General features: G+C 39.9%; 1 protein-coding gene across 2 annotated transcripts in view; it reads left to right on the forward strand.

The window, feature by feature from the left end:
• The first annotated feature begins 1628 nt into the window (after nt 1–1628).
• Nucleotides 1629–25130, forward strand: part of LOC104951684 (neuronal growth regulator 1-like) — a 42192-nt gene continuing 18690 nt past the window's right edge. The window contains exons 1-3 of one of the 2 annotated variants that reach the window (XM_010778407.1): nt 1629–1744; nt 4268–4416; nt 13523–13564. In XM_010778407.1, coding sequence (XP_010776709.1) covers nt 1644–1744; nt 4268–4416; nt 13523–13564 — 292 coding nt within the window. In that variant the 5' untranslated portion in view covers nt 1629–1643. The remainder of the gene's footprint in view (nt 1745–4267; nt 4417–13522; nt 13565–25130) is intronic. The other variant, XM_010778408.1, reaches the window with a different exon arrangement.

Consider the following 25130-nt stretch of genomic DNA (forward strand, 5'->3'; position numbering starts at 1 on the left):
CCCAGAGTCCGACTGGTGCTGCGTCATTGCTTCATCGTTTGCGTCATGACGTAACTGTTTGCGTGCCTGCTTCATAAAGCCAAATGCGCGGAAACCCCTCACAGCTCACACCAACAACAACAACAATGGCCGATTTTGCTCCAGCTTCCTCTGTACCTCTTCTGAAGACCCGATTCCCAGTAGGTAGCTGGTCTCTTCAGTGGACCACTGCTGCTTGTTAAGTTTCTTCATCGTTGTGTACAAACTGGATAAAACGTCGGCTTTTTGTTGTTGTTGTTCAGCAGATGATCCCGCCCCTGCCCCCGCCTCGATGTAAGCGTGACGTATGTGGTGCTTTTGCTCTAGCCGGACAATTCTTTGGTGCTTGAAAAAAACGAACCGGCTTCCGGAGCTAAGAGGCCGCACCGCTGCGGTGTGAACAGGAAAACCCGGTGCTTTTCAAGCTCCAGCTCCGAACCGGCCTTGAAACACCGTTGGTGTGAATGAGGTATTAGAAAGGCTCATTGTCAGGAATTTAAATAGTCCACTTCTCACTCTCAGACATGGCTGGGCAATTTACTGCTAGCTGCAGAACTGACCCGGGAAGTTCCAGTTTTTTCCTGTATCATTTGCTTTTAATCAGAGTCTGTGTGAATGACACAGAGTAATTTAGCCTGTATTGTATGTCAAATGACTGTGCATCTGATTGTTTAGAGCAGTTTTATTATTTTGTCAGGCTGGTGAGAGTCAAGCCAAGTTTACACAATAAACAATGTCAGATTGAAGCAGTGCATCATTATGATTGGTTCTCCTTTTGATTAATGGAGAAGCAGGAAGCCAGTCATAACGTTTCCAGCGGGCATGGACCCCTGTATGCATTCAGTCAGTTCAGTGAGGAACAGTGCTACTTACTGCAAGCACAGCTTTCCTCCATCTTTCATTTTTTGGTTGTTTGGCCAGTTTATGAATCAAGAATCATACCAACAATGGCCAATTGTTATAATTATAACAAGTTTAACATTTGTATTCCTATTACGTGACGGGAAGGGAATGGAAAAAGTGCTTTTTTTTCTTTTTTTTGTTCAAGCATCAGAATGCCATTGTTGTAAGTCTATATAACCTCAATTAATTAATATGATTTTTTTTAAAGGCCGTGTAACTATAAGCAGTAAATATTTGAAGTACAAAAGGACGGGTATGCGTTAGAAAAACGTCTATAAGCAAAGCTGCCTTCATGACACAGGCTAAGAGATTTACAGCACATTTCAGCACATGAAAGGAGACTCATTTTGTATTCACAGAACCTTCCTGTGCCATTGAGTCTTTGAACTTCCATTAAGCCATTTATCACCATGCAGTGCAATTCATTTATTTTTCTAACATTGGGGATGGATGCCCTCTTCCCTCCCCAACTCCGCCTCTGTAGACTCTGAGTGTTGAATTTACACTTTATAATGTGTGTGCAGTGATCAAGAATTTGAAGGTTGTCTTTCTCAAGTTCAACAACCCTCCATCATCAGGGCTTCCTGTTTTATTGGGACCAACACCTTTCCCTTTAGATTGCATTCATGCTGGTGATACCACACATACTTTAGACTGGAACTGTATGTTTGACCCAGAAACTTCTCTGTTGGTCTCCTCCAGTTGCTCCTACTATCCATGAGATGAAAAGCCATGGAGTTGGTCTGGGACGCACGGCTCTGCTGAGGTGCGAGGCAGCTGCTGTCCCCCCTCCAACATTCGAGTGGTACAAGGGTGAAAAAAGGTGAGCCCAGTTTGATTGTATTAACTGTCTAAATAAAGTGTGTTGTTGACATCCCCAAATGTCCACTAGATGTGGCTGCCTCATTTTACTGTTGCATGACATCATACTGTAGCTCATCATGGCTGAAGAGTTTCTGAAGTGAGCTGGCGTATCAATTATTTTCTGAAAAAAGTACAGAAAACATTAATAACAGATGGTTATAACTATTGTGAAATATAAATCATAAAGTCAGCATTTATTTGCATTTAAAAGTGAACTACATTGGCACGAGGTTGTCACTAGAAATGTGGGGCTATTACACCTGTAGGACTATGGATACTATACAATTGGTTAATTATGTGATATTAAGTATTTAAGGTAATTTTAGCTCAAATATGAAATGGGTTTAGTAAGTGTGTCACACATGATCTAATACTTACAGCTAATCAATCCTTGAAAAGCCTAAAATTTTAATTTTACTTCTTGTGAACTATTCCTACAGTAATTCAATAAAAACCACAAAGCCTCTTTCGGAAGTAAATGTAAAATAAACAAATACAAAATTAAAATATATATTTACTCGTATTACTGAGGTTCTCAAGGTGTGTTATGATAAACCGTTTGAATACAAATCTGCTGATTTTAGACAGTATTAGGTCATACTTCTTTGTCGAAAAGTAAGCGTAGTAGTGCGATTAGAAAGTTTGGGTTTTCATTTGTTTGTTTTTTCCCAGAGACAATGCATTGGTTTGTTGTGCCATTTGTCCATCCTCCAGGGAGAGCCAACACAAATGTCCCTGCAAGAATCATTTGTGCTTTGTCCTCACCTTGCATCTTAATAAAATGTTTGCTGGCAAGCGGCTTAAATCATTTGCAGCATATACATCAATCAGCCTAGAATCAACGTCAGTTCTTGAATTTGAAAACCAAATTACCCCCATTACCCATCATTTACCCACTCCTGGTGAGCACAATTTCAATCATCAGTTCACACTGTGCTAATTGTAATTATGGGTTGGATTCAATTTATTCAAATTGCTAAGGAGGCAAGTTGGCATGATTCTAGTCTTTACTTAATTCAAGGACTCGTTCTTTTTGTGACTTCTTATATGGCTAAATGGTGATTTCTTCATTCACTCCACAGCACAGAAAGGACTTTAGTAGAAGGACTTCAGCGCAGAACATTTGTGGCGTCTGTACGACATTACCACTGACTTCCAATACTATGTTTCCCATTGACTGTGAATGGGAAAGGCCGTTTTATACAGTATTTAGGCTGTCTGGATGAAGCCATACTATCAGTATATTACTGCTGCCAGCCTATCTCTGTCGGAAATAGAGTGACAGTTTTGACAACCAAGTCTTTCTCTTGATGTGTGACGGAAATCACTCTTGAATAGAAGTGGTTGAGTGTGTTATTGTGCGCGGGTAGGGGGTGTTTCGTTCACTTTGACAAAAGGGAGCATTGACTAGTTTGATGTTAAAATAGTGGAAAGGCGAGACCCCCGCTAAGATTATCAGTGAACGTTCAGCTTACATTGGAGGAGATCACCGTGGGAGGGGAAACAACAGATTCGCAGATATTTACTGGACATAAGGTCACACACAGTGTTTCCAATCACAGTCCTCTCAGAGCAACTCCAGCCAAGCTAAAGATCACAGGGGGCCACAGCAAGGCCAACAGAGAAAATCTTTGACTCTGGAGGTTTTTATGATTTATCATTTCAAAGGTGATACTGTAGCAGTAAAACCAACCACACCAATGAAATCAAACCCGATCATCTTTGTTAATCTCACTAACAGGATGTGGGTTACTTTTATAGCGGGCATTCTAATCTCTACAAGCTGCTAAAGATCTACATGATTACCAAACAATTTTTTTTTACATTTGTCAATTTTAAGGCACAGATGAATAGAAGACAATGAGATGCAGAGTGGAGAAAAAAATATTTGGGCGATAACGCTTATGTATGAGATACATTTTAGCCTTTGAGACCTGCGGGAATGCCGGCCAACATTACTGTCTTTGAGAGGCTGTCATTCATTCTTTTTAATTTAAAGTTAAGATCATTATATAATTTGAGGCTAAAAACAACCTCAGTATTACATTGAGTCTCAGATGGTTAATTTACTTTAAGCTTAAGTAATTCAATATCAAACCGATTAGACATCAAGCATTGCCCCTACATTTGTTTTCCCTTCTTGCCTCTCAGGGCTTCCATCCTAATGCCAAGCACAACTGGAATAGGATTTATTGCACTCCTTCTGCACCTGCAACACAACAATGAACAACATGTCAAGTGGCACCCAGCTGTTTCAACTCCGGGTCATTTCTCTCCCCTCTCAGTCCTTCAAAGCGTTTCTCTAAGGCAGACGTGACAGTCCAAGGGATAAATAGATCTGTTGAAGAGGATGATGAAGTACTGTACAATCTGAAGATCCACTAAAGGACTACAAACATTTGTACTGTCCTTGACACAAGGCGCACCCCCAACTGACTCATTGTGTGTGACTTAATTTCTTGCGATTGTTTTCTGTTTTCAGGATTAACAAGGGTCAAGGCATCGAGATCAAGAGCCTCAGCTCCAGATCAGTCCTCACAGTGAACAACATGACAGAGGATCGTTACGGGAACTACACATGTGTCGCCACCAACAAGCTAGGGACGGCTAATGCCAGTGTGCCTCTCATTCGTAAGTTGTCATTCTATCTGCTTGTAGCTAACTGGTGTGGTGGAGAGTGAGAGGGCTGACAGGTTGTGTGGATGTCAGCGGGGGTTTGTGTGCTCAGGAGTGTTTTCATTTTGCCACAGCATTCTTTATATAGGAAGAAAAGCTAACATTAAACCCAGTGCTGCAACTGGGGGCTCACATGTCACCAGTGGAAATGGTTTATTTGTCATCAGCTTTGTGAATGTTGATTGCCTATTATTGCTGCAAAGTCTGTGTGTGTGGGTGTTGTTGCGTGTTTGCTTTAAAGTCTACATATGCATGTGTACTGGACAAAAACACCACCTAAAAAAAGCAAATGTAGCTTTGAGGTAACAGCATCACAATTACAAAGGAAGATACACGGGTCAGCCGTGCTAAGTTGAATGCTAAGTCGCGGTATGACTCAAACTTTTAAGAGGTCTGAGAGTCAGGCCTTTCACAGTTTTCAAGATGCCATGAGGCTCTAACTAATATCCGAAGAGGCCAAATAATCAGAGGCTATACTGGTGGTGCATCAGCAATAGACTGTAGATATTTAACACGATTTAGAGAAGGATTCTTTATAAATGCAGGTACTGAAAAATAGATGATTTGCTAAGCGACCTGAAGCATAGCAAAAGCTTTCCCAAAACAGGTGCAGACAAAAAACAGCTGCTTATCATGGCATGAACCCAGGTTCATTCTTCAGGCAGCAGCAACTACAACAATATTTTACCCTTCGGTTGAGGGCTTGTGGGCTTGATATGTATTGAGTCATGTGACTGTCAACTCTCCACCCAGGCAACATTAGAGGAGGCATTACAACTACAGTGCAATGGGTATTTGGGTCATTGTGGAAAGAATAGCAAAGGATATTAACAAAGTAGTAATTATAGGATCAATTATTCAGATAACCCTTATAGGAAAGCCAACACATACAGTAAAGGCAGATGCCATTGTATGACGAGATCCTGATTGAGCACTGGGACAGGTGATGTGGTGTATTGAAACCTCCTTTCAATCGTTTTAGATAGCTTTGAGTTTGAAAAGCCTCTGAAAAGTAATACACTCTAGATTTGAATGAAAACAAGGCTATTAGTCTATTAAAAGACTAACTGGTGATTTTAATGTCTGAATGAAGTTCTTGGTTTCCTTAATAGGCCCATTATTTCAGAGATGATCAAAACACAAAAAATCTAAAAAGATAAAAAACCTTTGAAATACCCGAAGCCTTTTTCCCAATGTAGTGCTTTAAAAGCTATGGTGTGTTAACAGGTCAATCAACAGAGAAGACTGTTTGGATTCCTGGTACACAAACAGGGTTACATTTTCCTCTATTTCAAAAGAGGGAAATCCTCTTCACTCATTTTGAACACATTCTTAAATCTGTAGTTCACAGCAACTCCCCTCACTGCGTGCGCTCAGCTTTGAGTCTCTATGGGAAGTGGCTTTTAACTTAGTTCTCGGAGAATGTTACAAAATCCATCTACACACATTTGCAAACTTGTACTTGCACTCAAGTATTTATAGGACTACATTGTTTGGTATTTCAGCTATGTTGTCCACCTGCTTTATCTGCCAACCTGCAAAGTGGAGGCCGAGGGTGAACATATTTTCTTCCTTAACGTTTGAGGGTTAGTCTGGTTGAACAATTCCATTAAATGTAGTCAGTGATGAAATATGAACAGGTGAATTAAATTATTCACCAGTTTGCGCTGAACCCTCTGATGATAACATCGTCCCTGGCAGGCCAGCGATTCAGAATATGAAAAATATATTTCTGTAGAGTTGGCAATTGTCAAAGGAGCACTCCACTCTCCTGTTTGTGTATGCACAAAGAACATCAAAGGCTTGTCTGAGATCCTCAAATGGATGATCTTAATGTGACACTAGCAGGGCCTCAAAGGCAGAAGCGGCAAAGCAGCCCTCAGAATAGTCAAGAGCAGCTTCCTGTGCTGCCACCCCCAACTTCTCTCTCCTTCATTCCCTCTCTTTATCTCTTTGTCTGTCTCTCTATTGTGGCATCGTCTCTCTGATTCTCTTATCTCACTCTCTTACTCTTTGTCCCCCCCCCCCTTGTCTCTCATTCTTCCTCTCTATCATCCTCTTTCTTGCACACACACAGCATCTCTAGTCTCTTCCGTTCTCTCTCATGATCTCCACTTATAGAAGACAAGCCAATTCTGCTGTCGCTCTTAATGAGAAATGGCATGCAATCGCCACAGCGTTCTCACCGGTACATTGACGCAAATAACAAAACCCAGAGGTTAGATTTCACCACCGGTGACTTTGGATTGCTATTTTAGAACCAGTCGATAGCTATTGATGAGCGAGATGGGAAAGGGGAAAAGGGCATGCATATTTGATAGAGCATCATACATCGAGGTGAATGTTAAGTGCGAACACAATGTGGATGGTTTGTGGTGAAGTAATTGAGTATTTATGTATGCGCAATAGTTTATTTGGATGTTTTTATTATATAACAAGGTTTGATTACTGTGCATGAATTGATAGGGTCAAGTGAGGTCAACCCAATCCAAATAGCCTTCTTAAAATACATCCACTAGGTGCAAATATTAAATATAAACCGAAATACAAAGCACTAGGATTATTTTCAAGATTCTGAAGTTTAAATGTGCTTATCCTTCAGCAGTGTAAATCATGTTTTTTCTAACCTGACATAGCCACTTTAAATCAGTCTGGGAAAAGGCTTGCCATTATCTCTGATGAGATTAACTGTTACCCTGGAAAGGCCTCTCTCAGGGAGAGAAAACTCCACTGCCTTCCGTCCGAGGCAGCCACTGGAAGACAGCATGTTTGGTTTCTGTTTCATGAGAAACACAATTTGCATCCTGGCCATCCATGGTAGGTTCTGGCTTATTTCTGCATTCTTGACGGCTATATCATCACTGTGTGCGGATGTGCTGGTTTGGATTCTGCCAATTGTGTTGAAACCAAGTGGGTTTCTGTGCTGCTTATCCATTAGTCAGGGATTGTGATCTCTTTCAGCTAAGTACCACTTTAAGCTGTGTATTTAAAGTGGTGGTAAAACACAAACTGAATTCTTCGGAGCAGAACGAAAGCATACATCCTCTTTGTCACTACTCTGTGTTTGTGTTTGCAAAAAGGTTTTCCTTTCTGATTGCTTTTTGAATAACACAATATAATCATTGAATGAACAAATAATAAAGCAGAAAAGAGCACTTCTGAACAGCTGTTTGGTAACAAAGATGTAAATAAGCTTGAATGATTGCATACACATAATCAGAAATAACTTGGGAAGATGTTCTGCCTCTATATATCTTTGCAGATTAAATATTGTATTTAATTCATCACAACTGAACCAGAGATTTCACGGGTCTGATTCCTGCTGTGATTTATTTTCAGTCAGTTAGATTCAATCACAAGACGCAGGTTTTCTTCTTTCAATAACTGTAACAACAGAAAAGTAATCTCAATTAATGAGGTTTCAGATTCCGGAGAAAATCATAGCTTAACAGTGACGGTCTGTATTAGCAGTTGTACAAAACCAAAGCAGTAAAGTTAAACAAAACCTGCAGAGAGTGGTACTGGATCGTCAGTTTCTTACAAAATGAGGAGTGGGTTAAACCAGCTGCAGTATGATATGCTGATGTGTTTGTTAATTTACTTATTGAGTTATTCGACATTGCACATTAAAGTTATTGCCATGAAGAAGCCACAGCTTGCCCAAATGAGTTAGTTTTGTGGGCAGATGTTACAGTCAGCATGTATTTGATTATGAACCATATAGTTTTGCTGAAATGTTCAGAAGTGTAGACATCATAAGTGCTTGCATTGCAATTTTTTGTTTAGGAATTAGTATACTATATAGCGTGTGCTTTTTATTCAAGTTCTCCTCAAACACATGGTCCTTTTGAGTTTGGATCATGGGGAAAGTTAAGGTTAAAGCCGCAGAAGATTAGAAACCTTCTGTTTTAACAGCCCAACCGGTTACAGATGTGAGCAGTAAAAAGCTTTGATTCAGCACACTGTGACGGTGATAATGTTTTATAATCTAGTCATTAATGAGAATAGCCTGTGTTACACGCATACAAAGTCAACATAATCTTTAGTTTATGATTGATGGTTTAAAATACTTTGTTATTTTCTTCTACAAATAAACAGACATACTACTGAGTTGGGCCCAGACTGTGTTAAATTCAATGCTCATTGAGCATCATTTACCGCTGTTCTGAAGGTATCACAGGAATACTGAGACTCTTTGAACCATTATGAGCATTGCTTTTCAATTCCATACAAACATGGTACATAGAGATGGCATATCTCTGTGCTCTATTTGTACAAAACTGACAGTATTTGTATTATCCTTTCAATTGGTATATAATACCGCTGTATGGTTACACTATTTCCAATTATTTATACTTTCATACAAAGTAAAGTATTAAATGTTTGTATAGCCCTTGGACTTCAATGGAACGGTAATGCATGATGCAGAAACTGGGGTTAATCCGAAGTCATCCATAAGTCATGCCTCCGTGTTCCTGTAGAATACAAATAAATACTGTATAAAACTGTATAAAAAGTTTTTTTTATTAAGAAGTTTCTGGAGCCCCTGTCTGTTCAAGAGAACACAGGGGAAAACACATGTTATATACCTAAGCATCGTCCGGTTGTGTTTCTGACTGTCTCTCCTTGCACATGCACACTATCTAGAGACGGCACTCACACACACTTTATGCTTTTAGCAGAGCAAACTAGCAATCCTTATTTCAACTTCCCATTTGATGTGTTAGATGGAAGTGAACTTTGATGAAAAGACTGAGGCCGTTCACTCCAATTTTCTGAGGAGTCCTCCAGCTTAATTGGTCAAGCTCTTATCCCCCAGCCCACCTCGGCTTAGTCCTGGAGGAGATTTTCTCCGCCTATACCTCTGCCTTCATTTCCTCTTTTCTCCTCTTCCCTCCTCCCCTCCCCAACCAGTAATCGGAAGGGACTGATGGGGGAGAAAAATAGTTCTCTCTCTCTCTCTCTCTCCGACACTGCACAGCCTCCCTCAGGCAAGACAGACAATGCTGGCTAGTTGGTTAATGAACGCCATGTTCGTTTGTCACGCTTATCAATCACCCCATGTGTACGTGTCATTTCAACATGTTTCCTCATCTGCCATTGTTGTTGATGATGTTGTTTGCTCTCGAACCGTGTGATTGTATCTGAGTCATGGAGCAGAGATGCAGGAAAATGGGAGCTAAAGGTGATACCTGAAATGTTGGTGTATGATTGCAGCCTCTAATGCAGGGAAATAATACCGGAGCCATGTGGGGATTGGAAGGCATGTTTATGCAAGTTGTTTTTATCTTTTGTAAAAATACCTACCTCCTCTTCTCATTTGCCTAAATTGCTCATAAAACCAGCTGGATCCAGGCAGTATTCATCTTTTTTTCTGATTGCATTTCAGTGTTTTAAAATGAACACAATGGATTATTTTTGACATAGTTGTTGGTGGTTTAATTTTCAAATAGTCACATATCAAAATGTGCTAAAAAATTGAACACGCTGGTGTTGCAGTGTCCTTTATTTCCCTCAAGAGCACCCTTACAGTGTTGTGCCATTCACCTATCATTTGAATGCCTGAATTTCCATATTTAGGCAATCAGAAAATCCATTAACATTTTCCCGTTTCACTGCGATGAGGAAATGTTTGGTGCCGAAACAGAGTGTTCATCCTGCAGCCCAGCGGGCAATGGACTTTATACCCAGCCGACCTCGCAGACTCATGTTGGAGGCCAGATGCACTGCTAGGAACGCTCATCCTTGGATGACTGAGCCCAGTTGATGCTCACAGGATGATACACTCTCTGGACAGCATTAAAAAGGACATAGGATGAATAAGTAATTTTCTGGCTCACTAATTAACACAGTCTTTAACACGGACCGTTCCATCATCACTGAGGGCTCTGTGAGGAAAATGTGAAATAGTATAGCTAAAGAGTTTACACAAGGAATGTGTCCCTGCATGAAGAATAACTCGATAATGCACTCAAATGGAGCAGTGAAGATGAATTGGAATTTCTTTGCATCATCCTCTTCCTTCTTATTTAGGTAATAAGTAAGACTTCACTTTAGTACAAAATGTAGCCATTGGTCGGAGGAGGTTTGATAGTATTAGGATCAATATTATTGACTCAGCATGTAATTACTCAGGTGTTTGTTTTTGGCATAAATACTGGGAATGTGCAACACATTCAGCCACTTTGTTGAATACTTCTTTTGGGTTTTTGTCTTGATCTGGTCTTATTAAATTGCTATCTTGTCTTTCTACTGTAAACTATACTTGAACCCATCTCATGTTAAGGACGAACCGCTTATATACTGTACTGTAGCTGTTTGAGTCGTCACATTGCAGCTTTAGCATTAACTCCTCATTATGCTTTTGATAAGATAACCGAGCGAGGGCCCACGTGAACATTGATTCCTACAAATCATGTTCTTTAAATCTCTTGCATTATCCCGTCTAAAGAGAACAAAGAGAATAGCAATCCATGAAATGAAATAGCTGTGAAAACTAATGTGTTTTATCTTACAAGTGAGCAGGCAGTGCAAGGTCGACTGCCATATACAGTGCGTGAAATGATGCGTTGCTCTGCTGAATTAGAGAAAGAGCCCTAGTCATCGTGGTGGAGCTATGAGGGAGAGATTGCATGTCAAAAGATGTTCCACAGTAACGGACGAGTCTCTGAGAGCTCATGAAATGATTCACTGGTGAGTCCATGCTCAAGTATTAATCAGATAGCACCCGCCTGCCTGTATGAAAAAAAACTCAAACGAAACTAGCTTCACATATGGGCTCCCACAGGAGTACTTAAAGTGGAAACATTTGTGGAAGAGAAGATACATTTGACCATTTCCCCACCGATATACTGAGGGAAAAGGCACTTCAAGTGTGAATACTGATTCCTACACAGTTTCCCCATCAAAAAGAATGATGAAATCAAATGAAAGCAAATGTTTTTATTATTGTTGGCATATCAGTAGCATTTTAAAAGTCAACATAGTTATTATCCAGTTGTTAGATTGCTTCTAAAAAAAACGTACAACAGATTGAGAGCACGGTGAGGACGACAGCGCACCCTTTTGCCCCACAATTGAAATGGCCAATTCCCCTTTCCATGTAAATTGATTAAAATGGAGGTTGTAAGTAGGCTTCTGCTGTATTGCATGGCCTATATACAGCAGTGAACTGCAACAGTATAGAGTATTATTCTTCTCTTTGTGAGGTGTTATCATGGGTGCTACGGTTTCCCTTGTGATGGATAAGCTCCTCCTCCACCATGAAGCCTTCTGGAAAAGGTGGTTTTCACGTTTTTGAAGAGTAGAAAATAGTTTTTCAGCTGCAAGTGTAAGTCGCACTGTTGGTGTGCCACATACTCAAAGCTAAGAAAATCCCTATGAGTCCAACCACTGAATCACTTTGAGTTGAGCTCTGATGGTAAAGTACAGCTTTGCTTTGCCAGACATCCCAGAATCTGCTCCCGAATTTATGAGTCACTGCACAAAGCTCGTCACAGCTTATCTTGAATTAAGAGCTTGTTTACCAAACAGAAAGCTATGCTATTTACTTATTTGTTTCAAGCTTCAGATCAAATAGTCTGTAATTTTTACATTACAGTGATCTCTTAATACCAAAACAGCAGTGAATAATTGATGCTGCACATCAGGGAGTAGGTTGAGCTTCACACTTTGGAAAGTCAGAAATCAAAGGACTTGGCCAAGTCATTTTTAAGTACCTCGTATTAGTAACCCCATGAAGACCTAAATGTGTGGTGGTTATTTTTTGGCTATGTGTTAAAACAGTCATACATGCCTCGTTTTTTGTATTCACAACCTTGCATCTATTATCAGTCCATTGGGACACATGTTTACCATACATATGAATAAGCATAGGATCTATTTGGTGTGACATTTTACTCTTGCACTTCTAAAGTAAGGAAGGTGTTTTCCTGCCATCCTTCCGTGGACACACTAAGCTATTATAGTTTGACACCTGGAGTAAACATTTCAGGAAGTTATATTATTCCATTTCCTAAATGCCACCAGTAGCTCAGCCTATAAGAGTTCATAAGGTAATCAGATTGGGACGTCCACAAAGCGATCTTAGACAGACTGATGGCGCACTTAAACTGAAGGCTCAACTCTGCTTGGAACCCTTCTTCTTCGGGTTGCATTTACAGTAGCAAAATATGTTGATAATATCTGGTACTTTATATGTACCACCACTGTTGATGTTCAAAGCTCATACCAAAAAGTGGAGCTTCAACACTGCAGTCCACTGATAGGACAGAGAGAATCGTCACAAGCACAGCAGGGGACATCATTCAAGGAACCCTGCCATTTTTAGATCAATCAAAAGCAACTGCCTTTTTTTGCATTCATTTGATTAGTGTTGTCATGCAATTTAATATTAAAACCTCTAAACAATGCATATGGATGTAATAATAATAAACTACATCAAACTTTCAATTTGACGAAAATGTTACATTACAAAAGAAACAATCTACGTATTTAGAAAATGTCAATTCACAACAGCGAAGAATGTAAAAATAAGCCGGTGAATGATGATACATTTCACTATCCAAGCAGGATTAGAGATCTTGTAGAGATAAGTGTTAACTAGCAATGTTAACTATTTTGTTGAATTACCTCCCTTTCAAAATGCAGGAAAAGACCCTTATTCCTTTAGTTCTCGGCCGGTTCATACAACTAACAAGAAGGACATGGAGAATGAGCCAGTTGTTTAGCATACCATTAGTGTGACAAGTGTTTCACCCAATCATAAAACCCTCCAGAGCCCAGAAGCTGCCCGAGCTCCCCAGGTGTCCCTCCTTTCCTTTTTCCTGGGCAGTAACCCGTACACATCCGAGGCGATTGGTGTGATAAAAGATGTTGTTTATGAGCATGTGGAGTGCATCGTGCCATATAGACACAGGTCCTTAATGCATGGAGAGGATTTGTCTCCATTCCCTGTCCTTGTCCTTGCATGCATTTTTATTTTTACGTCTCCATTCTGTTAATAATACATGAATGTCCTCTTTCCCTCCCCCTCCCCCTTCCCCCCTCTCCTCCCCTGTAGCAATTATTGAACCCACGACCACTAGTGCTGTCTCAAGCCCAGGTCAGTATATGTCACCATGCTGTACACCGAATCAGCAAAGAGGTCCGCTGCCTCATACTAACCCCAGCTGAGATCCTCTCCTCCATCTTGAGTTATAACAATTGGCTGGCTTGAATGCCTGCTGGGTGTACTTTGTATGTCCTTTATTTGTTTTTTATTTGCTTTCCTTATTTTTTCTGTTATTTTTTGGTTTGGCTTATACAGCGTGGCTATATATACTTCCCGCAGCCTGTGCCATCACAACACCCTTCTTTTCATTACCACGCCGGCACCCCCCACCCCCACGCGGAGCAAACAGTAGTGTCATTAAAGTGGCTGTTCCGCAGGCCTCTGGGTCTGATGCTTTTCATAATGCTAATGGCTTCTTCTGCTTCTTCTTCTTCTCTGTATGGCTTTTTCACCTCAAACACCACCAATCCCCCAATCCTCTAGTTCTAAATGCAGTGTATATTAAAGGAAGCTGTTGGTGGCTAAGGCCTTTGGTTTTTGTTGTTTTTTGTAAGATGGAATCTGGACTGTCTATTTAGTTTTATCACTCCTATTCTGTCTTAATCTTCCTATATCCCTCTCTCTACCTTCTGTACCCATGCTTTCCTCTTTCTAGAACAATCAGTTGGCTTTCTGCCAGACTCTTTAACCTGATCTGCTGCCAGTGCTGTTGTCAGTGCTACACTGTCAATGTCGCCCTTGTGCCGCCCCCCCCCTCCCTCACTATGTTCTGCCGCTTCCACATTCAAGCTCGGAGTAATCCCCTCTGCCTGGTCGTCTTTTCTCTCTCTCTAATGGTTTTAAGCAAGTCACAGAATGTAATCTCTCACTATGGTTACATTATTTCTTCTTAATACTGTTCATGTGCACAGGAACATGCTGGAAAGCACTCGCACTGAAAAGCTTTCACCTGTAGGGACACAAAAGCCACTGAATTGAAAACATCCTGAAATACATGCTCATTTGCACCTGCACTTACAGTACATGTGAGGATTCATACTGCATGGTGGATCCGCTCAGTGTTGTTGTAACTTTTCCATCCAGCTCTGTGGATGGATACCATTGTTTCATGTTGTGTTTCATGAACACACAGGCCTGGATTATTAGCACGTGTTCGCCTACCTGTCTATCTGAGCCAAATATAATTATCCATGGAGATTCCCTCAGATAACATATTAAAATAAACTTAGCAGCAACGAACAGTCCTGGCATGACCCTGAACTCTCATTTGATGTAACGCTTGCAGAACAAATGACAATTTCATGGTCCAAAGGAACACCACTGGTTTCAATCGTGGAGATAAACTCACTCAGCATCCCACTGTTCTTGTTTTGTTCCAAGTTGTATTTGTAGTTAATTTTTTGATGGCGCCCTCACTAAGTTGCTTGGCAAAGGCAATTATTTTAGATCCCTGCAAATGGCTCTTTGTTCAATCAAGTTTAATAATGAATTTGACAGTATGTTATCTCCTTTTTTCCCCTGTGAATGAGTTTGGGAAGATGCGCTTCCAAAAATAAGTGTTAGGTAAGCAAATCTGTGAAGTGGGAAAAATGGTTCATCCCTCACTGCACCTGAAGTGCATGTTTCAGGCCACTGATCAAGGGCAAATAATAACTAAGGTAAATCAAATTACATAAAGAAAACAATGTTAATAGGCAACATCAGTCATTGTGTTTGATTATCTAACCTTGTTGTGCCAGTACAACATAAGCAAAACATAGATCTGGCAGGCCATTATGTAATTGTGAAAGTAATGAGGTCCTATTTACAGTACATGCTGGATATTTAATAGTTTTGACTCTGATTTTGAATACTATGATATTTCAAAGTCACAAAATTGCTACTGCTGGAGCTACATTACAAACTGGACTGTATCCACATGGATACAATTAACACAGTTTCATCACCGACTTCTCTGCAATACTAATTACACTTTAATAGTAGTAGTTTATCTTGAGTTGTTGGAAACATTAAGCTTTTATCAACAAAACTCAAAAGGTTGATGGCTGAAAAAAAAGAAGCATGGCAAATATCACAACCCTCTCTGTGAGGAAACTGAAATCCTTCAGTATGCGCGGCAGGCTGCTGAAAGTCAGCCGCGGTCAGAGCACTGTTCTTGGATTTGCGTGTGGCATGAAGGCTGGTGATGCCAATAATAAGGAAGTCCAACTCTGTGGTCGGGCTGGAACTGCACAGTCTGCAGGCTGAGAGGAGGATGATGGACACGACCGTCCTGAACAACTCCTCCCACCCCTCCATGATGAAGTGTGGCAGATGGCCGGCACAGCTCTGCCCACCTAAGAACAAGAAGCCAAGCTTCAGGCGTTCACTTGTGCCCACTGCCGTCACGGCAACTGTGACCACCGCCTCAGCCAGCTGCGACCCCCTCACACCAAGACTTAACCCACTCCCACTCAGCCGGACCTGACTCACTCGCTGCTCACGTCTCTAACTGCTCCACACTCAGAGGTCACCATCGGACATTTCCTTTTTTCTAATTCTGATCAATAATAAATGTTATAATGGGAACTGTACATTCATAGTCAAAATAACAAGGTATTAAATTGGCGGTTCGTATGCCATGTACATCTGCTTTTCCAAGGTACTGAATACAATGTTTGAGAGTTAAAGATACAAACATGAGCAGCATTATCTCAATAGATCAAAACTGATGTTTTTTTAACCGTTCTCTTGCTTAGGTCATACCCCCCTTCCCACACTATTTTCGGTGTTTTGCACAGTGATATCTCTGGAACCCCTTATCCAATTGTGATGGTTGACATCTCATTTGAACAGTCAAAGCAAGTAGAATCAAGGGTTGACAGACAGAATGACACCAGGGGTGAATTTCATGTTATCATTTTGCAGTAAGTTCAAAGATAGTGCTTACTGTACATTACTGTATATTATAAAAATGCTTGCCATGTAGGCTGTGTTTACTGGAGATGGAAATGCTTTAGTTGGTGTTGTAGCTGAGATTATTCCCGTTCCAATGATGTTTGGGATGTTTTGATTTGATACAAGCCAGTCAGTGTTTCATTTTGTACTTTCAACTATACGTACTATATATGGTCCGGACCCACCGGTGGGCCCATCAAGTTCAGCATTCACTGCATTCACTGTGATGAATATAAAATAAGACATTGATACTGTTTTCCTCAATGAACATTTAGAGAAAAATAAATATTCAGGGGCCTCTCCCTCAGGGGCCGCTTCCTGGTCTGTTGACTGTTGGTTAGGCTCATAGTCTGGTTCGCTGTTGTCTTCCATTTCTGAGACATCGTCCTCTATCTCTGGTTCAAAAAAGTGTCCTGAGCCTCTCTGATAGAAAATCGCTTAATCGGTCGCCTACTCATTGTGTCAATGAGTCAAATATGAGCAAGGCACAAATATAACTGCATGAGAGACAGTAAGGGAGGGGCATTTACTGCGAGAAAGTGAGAGGTTTTTCTTTCTCGAGGGGCCCAGAGCTCGCACCTGTGAGCGCGAGAAAGTGAGAGGTTCCCGTAACTTGTTTTGTCTGGAAGGTGTGGGGGGGACATAAGTCATAACAGACATAAGTGTGTGTTCAAGGTTCAAGGTTCAAAGTTCAAACTAACATAGCTACAGAGTAATTATGTCATTGGCTTCTCCAACAATGCTACACAATAATACTGTGTGTGTGTGTGTGTGTGTGTGTGTGTGTGTGTGTGTGTGTGTGTGTGTGTGTGTGTGTGTGTGTGTGTGTGTGTGTGTGTGTGTGTGTGTGTGTGTGTGGTCAAAAACAAAGTCACTCGGTCACTTTTGACCCAAAACGCAAGAGAAGCGTTAAAGCACTAACATGCTTTAGTTAACAACATCTTAAAGTTGCATTCTCTTTATCACATTCATAACTCTGTTTATTATTAAGATGTCCTTCTCATTTCTTTAAGGTCATTGTAAAATCTAATAATAATGATCATATTAAAAATAGTATGCCCTGACATTTCGGATATTATAGTATTACTTTTACAACCCGGCTTTCTAATAAATATAGCGCTTCCTACCTCTTTTTCATAATAACTGTTATACTATTATTATGAAAATGTATTTGAGGAATAGTTTGACATTTAAGGGTGCAGGTTTTCTTATGTTATTTTCAAAAGTTAGACTAAAGGACGAGAAGATTGATGCCACTCTCATGTTTGTATATCATATATACATCTACAGACATTAGTTAGCTTAGCAAAACGTTTTGAATCATTTGGAAAGAGCTAACCTGGCTCTCTATAAATAAAACAAATCAATATAGCAACTTCTTTAAAGCTATTTTATTTATTGTTTGCTTTAATCACAGTCTGTATTTTGGATCTCTTGGGCGTCAGAGAAATCTTGTCTTATCTCATGTTAAAAATGGCATACAATATTTTCACACTCGTCAGGGGACCGTAGACATCAAAAGAAACCATCTGTCATTGCTCCTCTTCATTTCACAGCACCATGAACGTTTACACTGCCTATGGTAATATGGTAACATATTGTTCACAATAAAATACTTAAGCTTGTTTAATCTTTAGCATATGGATTTGTTTTTGCTCCTAAACGTAAAGTACTGATCTTATAGTCGAAAGCATCTGGCTCGGTGGCTCCCTGTCATCCCAATGAAATGTAGATCTGTGATAATAGCATATGCTCCCTGAGGCTTTCACTCCGCAAATCATGTGACAGTTGGAAAACAATGTTCTTAACACTGTACTGAGCCCAATTGCTTGTTTTTGCGCGGCACAGTGCTGCTGGTTCAAGAAATATTACATGCATTATACATAATGTGTGTGACTCTCTGATTCCCATGTGTCATGTTTACTCCCAAATAAACACAATTCAGGCAGCCTGAGTGTAGCTAAGGGAAACTGGTCCACACTGTTTCGCTCCCCTATTAACCCTGTTCTTAGCCCTCATTCCTCACAGGGCATTCTTTATTTCAAATATCTGGTATAATCAACAGAACTAATTAAAGAGGAGGAGAAGACTCTGATGCTGCCTGGCATGTGAAGCATTTGTTGAACCCTCCCCCACGCCAGCATGAAGCTCTAGGAGATAGAAAGAAAAAGATTGATGAGTCCGTGAAGGTTTATGTGTCTTAGTAATATCGTGGAGTAGGTCATAAAACAGAACTTACTTTGAGAGGATCAGTGATGGAGCAACCTTTTAGGAATTGTTCACTTTTAATCCAGAGTGGTGCCCTGCATGTTTGTGAAATCAATGTCTGTACATAGTTGTTTTAAAATTAAGTCTCAGAAGCTTAATGTGGACTATTTTCCGATTGATTTAAAATGTGAGTAGGTCATGTATCTTTCTTTATGTAAGGTCTGGAGGATAACTTCAAAGAGATAATCTAACTTATTTAATATTCTTCCAAAGTCACTCACTCAGCTCCCCAAGGCTCAGGGAGCTGGGTTAATCAAATTATTTGAGGCAGTATGTAAAGCTTCCAAAGGATAGCTGGCTAATTTATGTCTGATATTCGGGTGACGTCTTCTTTGGATGATGACTTTAAACAAGATTAAGTTTCCTTTTCCTATTCTTTATTCAGTTATCTGATGTTAGTACAAGTCGGAGCCCAAGCTACATTTTTTGATGTTACACTTTCCTGAATAAATAAACAACTTGGCCTTTTTCTCTTAAGTTCCTAATTAATATTCTCTTTTGGCCATCACTTTGTAAATATTAGACCAACTATTACTGGAAAAACTTCATACGCACATTCAACCTGTCTTTGAATCCATGTAATGCGTTACTTTAGCAATTAAATCTTCAGCTAACTGTTTTTCTAAATACTGTTGCAGCATTTTCTAACTTTGGCCCTACAACATAATGCATCTTTAGCTTCCTGCATTCAAAGTTAATAAAGTTGAGACTTGTTATCATATTTCTTTTTCAGCCTTAGTGGGAATAGATAGTGATAAAAGGGCAACAGTTGGAAGTAATATTTTAAATTAAAGTTTTACGAAGTTCTCCCAGTTCAACTGAGGCACTGCATTGTGGATGAGAAACAGCCTCTCTGTTGAGTGTTGGTGCTTATTGCCTTGTTGTGAGGCCAAAGTGACTTTAAGATTCCCTGTATTTATTTTTGTTTGAAACAGCACTTTGTCTGTGGGGCTATTGTCAATATGGTGTCACATCAAACAGTCGCTCGCTTTCTACTCACGTTTCAACATGAAAGCTTTAACATCAGAGCCAGGGAAAAGAAGAAACTGCTTCTCGTATTCACTGAAAAATATTTAACATATTTAACCCAGAGTGCATTACTGTAAAAACCAAAAGTAATGTTTATATTTTTGGTGAAAATACTACAAAGTTAGAGAGTGTTCCTGCTCTTGGGCCCTGCAGCAGTTACTAACTTATTCCAATATAATGAAACAAAACATATGCTCAAACATATGCTACATGTCCACATGGATTACTTGGAGCTGGTAATCCTGAATTAACTAGTGAAGACAAAAAAGTGAAATATTCATAAAAGTCATGGATGAAGATACTAAAGTATTGTTAACGGTATCTTTGATTTAAGACACAGTGATATGCTTTTGCTGTCACAGCATGTCCTTAATTTCCATCCGGATTATTTCTGACATTGAGCAGGAGAACACTGATACTAAGAGATTGATATTGAATTCCCTGGATCCCATTGGATAAGCTGAATGGATCTGGCTGTCTTTTGTTTCACCCTCATTCCCGTCATCAGTACAAAACACCAGTTACATAACACTATCGTCTGTGTGTTCCTAAATTCTTTTCAAACCAAACTTGGTTCCCATTTGTTGTCTTTTCAGACTTTTTTAAGGCTAGCATATAAGCACTCTGAAACTTGGAGAGTCAAAATCGAAGCAGGCACCAGATTTGTAAGAGGCTTTATTCCAATATAAATTGTTTTGTAACTCTTCTGTAGCCACAAGCACGAGCCAGAAGTGCTAAAGTTAAGTCGAGTCAAGTGGCAATTACAATACAGTCATCAATGTGACGACTGAATACTCGGCTTTGTGATTCACCCCCAGCTAATGAAATTATAAATACGCTGCATTTATGAAATATTCAATAGAATGAATCATCTCCCACTGATTAGCTGACGTCAGGGTCGTGTCTGAATAGACTGGTACTGTATATCCTAGACCTAGAGGACTGGACCTACAGTATTTAACTCCTCGACAAGACTCTAAAGTAAACAGCCTCTCTTTACCCAGCATGCCTGGTGTCAGACACGCTGAGCTACCCTCAGATAATCCTTCTTGGCGGTGCATTTTTTACCAGCCTTATCAGTTGTATGGTGATGAGATCAAGAGCCGTGCAAACCCCCCCCCCCTCTTCACCCGTCTCTGGCCACCGCACCGCCACCCTGACTCCTGTCCTTTACAGTTTGTTTTGAGGTGATAGGCTGACCTTAATTTTTACCCGAGTGCTAACTCCCACAATCATCTCTGGAAGGGCATGATAAGCAGATGGCATGTCATCTATCATATTTCACCCCGAAAACCTTGGACAATGTGAAAAGACGATGGGTTTTAGTTCTGTGTGACTGGAGGCCTGTAGTTTCCTAAGTCAAAATCCTGTAGTGACGGTACACTGAAAATAAAACTGGTATTTCTACCAATCCTCATATATATTTTATATATAATTAAAAGGAAATGGGAAAGCAAAATTCTCCAGTGACCACATGTATAAACCTTCTCATAATGCACTAAATATTACAGGAAACATCCAGCACTAAGTAATACCACTAATTATCACTCTTTATAGCACTCCTGAGCTTTACGGCACTATCCTCGGAAACATCAAAGTATGGCAGTGTTTCCAGAGTTCATTGAGTTGATCGTCAGTACCCATGCCTGGAAAATGAAAGCCTTTTTTATATAATAACAGCGGACGCTATGATTGCCGTGTGATCTTCTGTTTTCTCTCAGTAATTCATGTTAATGAGAATGAATCAAAGGAAGTGCTATTTTTGCTTTTTGGCTGATTGGTACACAGTTGTTTGTGTGATTTGAGTCATTATGACTTAGGTTCTTTTAAGCTGTGGCTGCCTGGGATTTTTATTACAGTGCCCTAAAACACTTTCTAAAGTGCTAATACTGATTAGTTAAGTGTAGGAGCACCGACGATGAAATTGATTTGGGATTTACTGTGCTGGGAGCATTACTTTAAAGACAACGTGATGTCTCTTTCTCTTTATTTGCTTTGGTTAATTAATTGTGAAACACTTAAGATATGCTTCAAAAATCAACATTCAGTGCCAGTGCAGGCAGCAGTAGTTAGTATGCACAGTGAACTGTCCACCTCCACTCAGAAAGACGCTGTAGTCAGGCAGCGTACAAGCTCCATGTTTTCCCCAATACAAATATTGGCCAGTATTAATAACAAGAATATGCTTACAATCCTCTGGGTGACAATGGATATTATATGTATTATCATACTGCTGAATCATTTAGAAAGAATAGCACTACTTAACAACTCATATAGTTAATAAATGATAGTAACATAAGGCAAATAATACAAAACGTAGACCATCAAATGTACCCACGGGCAACGCTACCCTCACGGAGCATTAAGCACACATTTTGAACTCTAACAGAGTCCCACTTACCTATCTTACCTATCTAAACAGGTTTTTGTCTCGTGGGCCTTGGCATTGCTGTAGCCTCCACAAACACTTGTTTTCAAGGTTGCTTTTCACCTGTTTGTCAGTCTCAGATATAAATTGCTGTGTCGCCCGTCTCTCCTCTCAGCAAATGATTCTGCTTACCCCACATCTCTCTGTGAGTCTCTGTTTCCAGTTCTCTCGTTCTCCTGCTCCCACATGTACCAAATCTCCTCTCTGCCTCTGATGATCTCTCCCACTTCGCATCTCCTCAGGAGTGTCGGCCATTAACTGCAAACCTAGTCATGCTTTGAGTCCCACGCACACACAGAATAAACGCAGCGGCGAACACAGGAACCGTAATAACTGTCTTCAGAAGAACAAGTTAACTATTTCACACACTTCACTTTTTCTCTTCCGCATCTTCTATGGAATTTTCTCTGTATTTTTCTGGATAATATTTTTAGTGGGTATTAAAACGAAGACTTGTCAGAGCCATCCAGATTTAAAATTGTTCCAAAGAATCTCCTTTCTTTTATGTCTTTATTCCCACCTCTCATTTGAGCTCTTGTTGCAGGCGGTGCTTTTATCCCTGTCTCTGTCACTTATATTCCTTTTCTCTAGCATAACTTTTCAGAGTTTGCAGATCACCAAATCTCACACATCTGCACCCCGAAGATCAAAGCACATTATGCATTGTAGCGCTTTCAGGCCTGTGACACCCTTCCCCGGGTTTTGATGTAGATGTTGTTGTTGCACACTGTTTTCCATTCTCACTCTTCAATTGAAAGTTTGGCAAATAAGAAGAAAAGACCACACAAGGGAAGTCACCGTTAAAGGGACAAGAAGATTGTTTTTTTGTCAATTCAAATCTTTTTCCCACTTTAATTGGCTTTTTTGTCACAGCAGTCAGAGCGATTAATAAGACGGTTCAGTTGGAAAGATGAGTTTTGGTCCCAACAACAATCCTGACTCTGCAGATGCTGTGTGAGAGCTGGAGCAGAAAATGGATAGTAATTTCCTTTTATGACCAAGAAAGGCTTCTGTAGAGATTCAGTCTTGGTCTATAATTGAGACACAAGGGTGTATTCTCTTTCTGGACAGACTCTAATAGTTAGTGCATTAAGGAGGATGATTGAAGAAAGCAACACACTAACAGTAGAGGATGCTGTAAATCACAAAGGATGGCTTTTTGGCCAACTTGTGGGTTGCAGAGGGTTCACACTGTGCAGTGCTTCAGGTCTTTCCTCTCTCTTCTCTCTGGTGAGAGCACTTTTCTGCAATGTTAAATGGATGTAATTTGAAGCAAAAGGGAGAACACTTTTAGCGGTAATGGAGAGAAGGCCTTGGATGTGTTGTCATTGCCCTTCGAAATGCAGTAAATGCACTCTTCAAGCCTCGCTCAGTTGTTAGCAGGCTCTTCTCTTTTATATTCAGCTCATGAGGAGCTGAGGCAGGAGCTTTCATTAAGACGTCAGCTAGACTGCATATTCACACATCTGGAGCTTCAAGGCGTCAATCCTGCATTATCTTACAAAACGGGGGGTTGTTATTTCAATCTTTTGTATACAAAACTACAATTCACATTATTGTTATTTGTTTGTTGTTAATGTTAGTCATTTTAATTTAATAAATTGTTTAGCCTCATATTGATTGTGCATTTTTGCTGTTTTTGTCACCGCTGAGGCTAAGCCTGCTGTGTTTTATGTGTACAGTAACTATGGTTACATGTGTTATGTTATTACTACTTAAGCAGAAAGACACCGGTTACAGAATGTAATGCACACAGTGCCTCTTTGCAATAGAACAGAGTCATTGTCCTTGGGTGTTACTCCCAAACTCATGCTATTTCTTCCCCTTATTTGACCTTCCATCGTCACCTCATTTCTGTAAAAGTCAAACACCTCGCTGTCATCCTGTTCCCTTACAGCAGTGCTGCTACCTGAATTCTCCACAGCATGTATTTCACTGAACTCGCTCGCAAATCTTGATTTAGTTTTAGAGTTGCAGCGGATGCAATGATTAGGAACAATGCCTTGATATTGAAGTTGGACGCTAAAATAAATGCAATCATTCCTACAGATAGCTTGTAAAAAATAAAAATAGCCCATTGAGGATTACACCCACATTGAAAAACCTTATAACGATTATTTACTAAGTGATGACATTAGCTCTCTAGCTTAGATAAGTCAGTGCACTGGCCAGCATGGTTTTGTAGTTTGTCCCAGCTATTTAAATACTATTATCTTTCATTTTCAGTGCTAATACATCAAGACGATTGTATATGAATTTGGTTTATAAATCTGCAATTTTTAAAATGCTAAGAATGGGAAGGGTTAATTAGGGAATGTGTTTGCATTACATTTAACTAAAATTATTTGATTACATAATATTTTTTCATATTCTAGTTACGTTTCTTGCAGAAGAAATCTTTAAAAAAAATGTGTTTTCGTTTCTGTTGAAGGAATTAACACTGCCTCTCAATACTTTGATATTCTTATGAACACATTTAATACTCAGCTTCTGTCCGACATCTAACGGTTTAACCATTTCCTGTGAGCAAGTGAATACGGGTGGCGGGCAGCTTGTTGTGTGGTTTCATTTCTATATTCATATATAACAGCTGCCTGCTGCCAACAGATTACTTGTCTTTCATGTGATTGTGCCAGGGGGCCATAGTCTTTGTGGCCATTGCCAACAATCGTGATAATACTTAAACCACAGCAACCCTTGACATGTCTTCTTCCATATATGTCACTCCATGATAAGTGTTGGGAATTACACAGTAATTAGTTTGCCCATTCTAAACAAACCCTGACTGACCAGTAAAGATAGTATACCTAATGACTCCTAAAGCAATCTCTGCTAAACCCATTCCTTCCTAATATGCGCAATATTGTAATATTCTAGGATTTGTCTCACTCGTTTATATTAAACATACAGTACATACATAATACAATGAAGACTCTTTAAGCTGCTGTTTTATTG

This window comes from Notothenia coriiceps, unplaced genomic scaffold (assembly GCF_000735185.1).
Source record: "Notothenia coriiceps isolate Sejong01 unplaced genomic scaffold, NC01 NC01_scaffold00019001, whole genome shotgun sequence".
Classification (NCBI taxonomy): domain Eukaryota; kingdom Metazoa; phylum Chordata; class Actinopteri; order Perciformes; family Nototheniidae; genus Notothenia; species Notothenia coriiceps.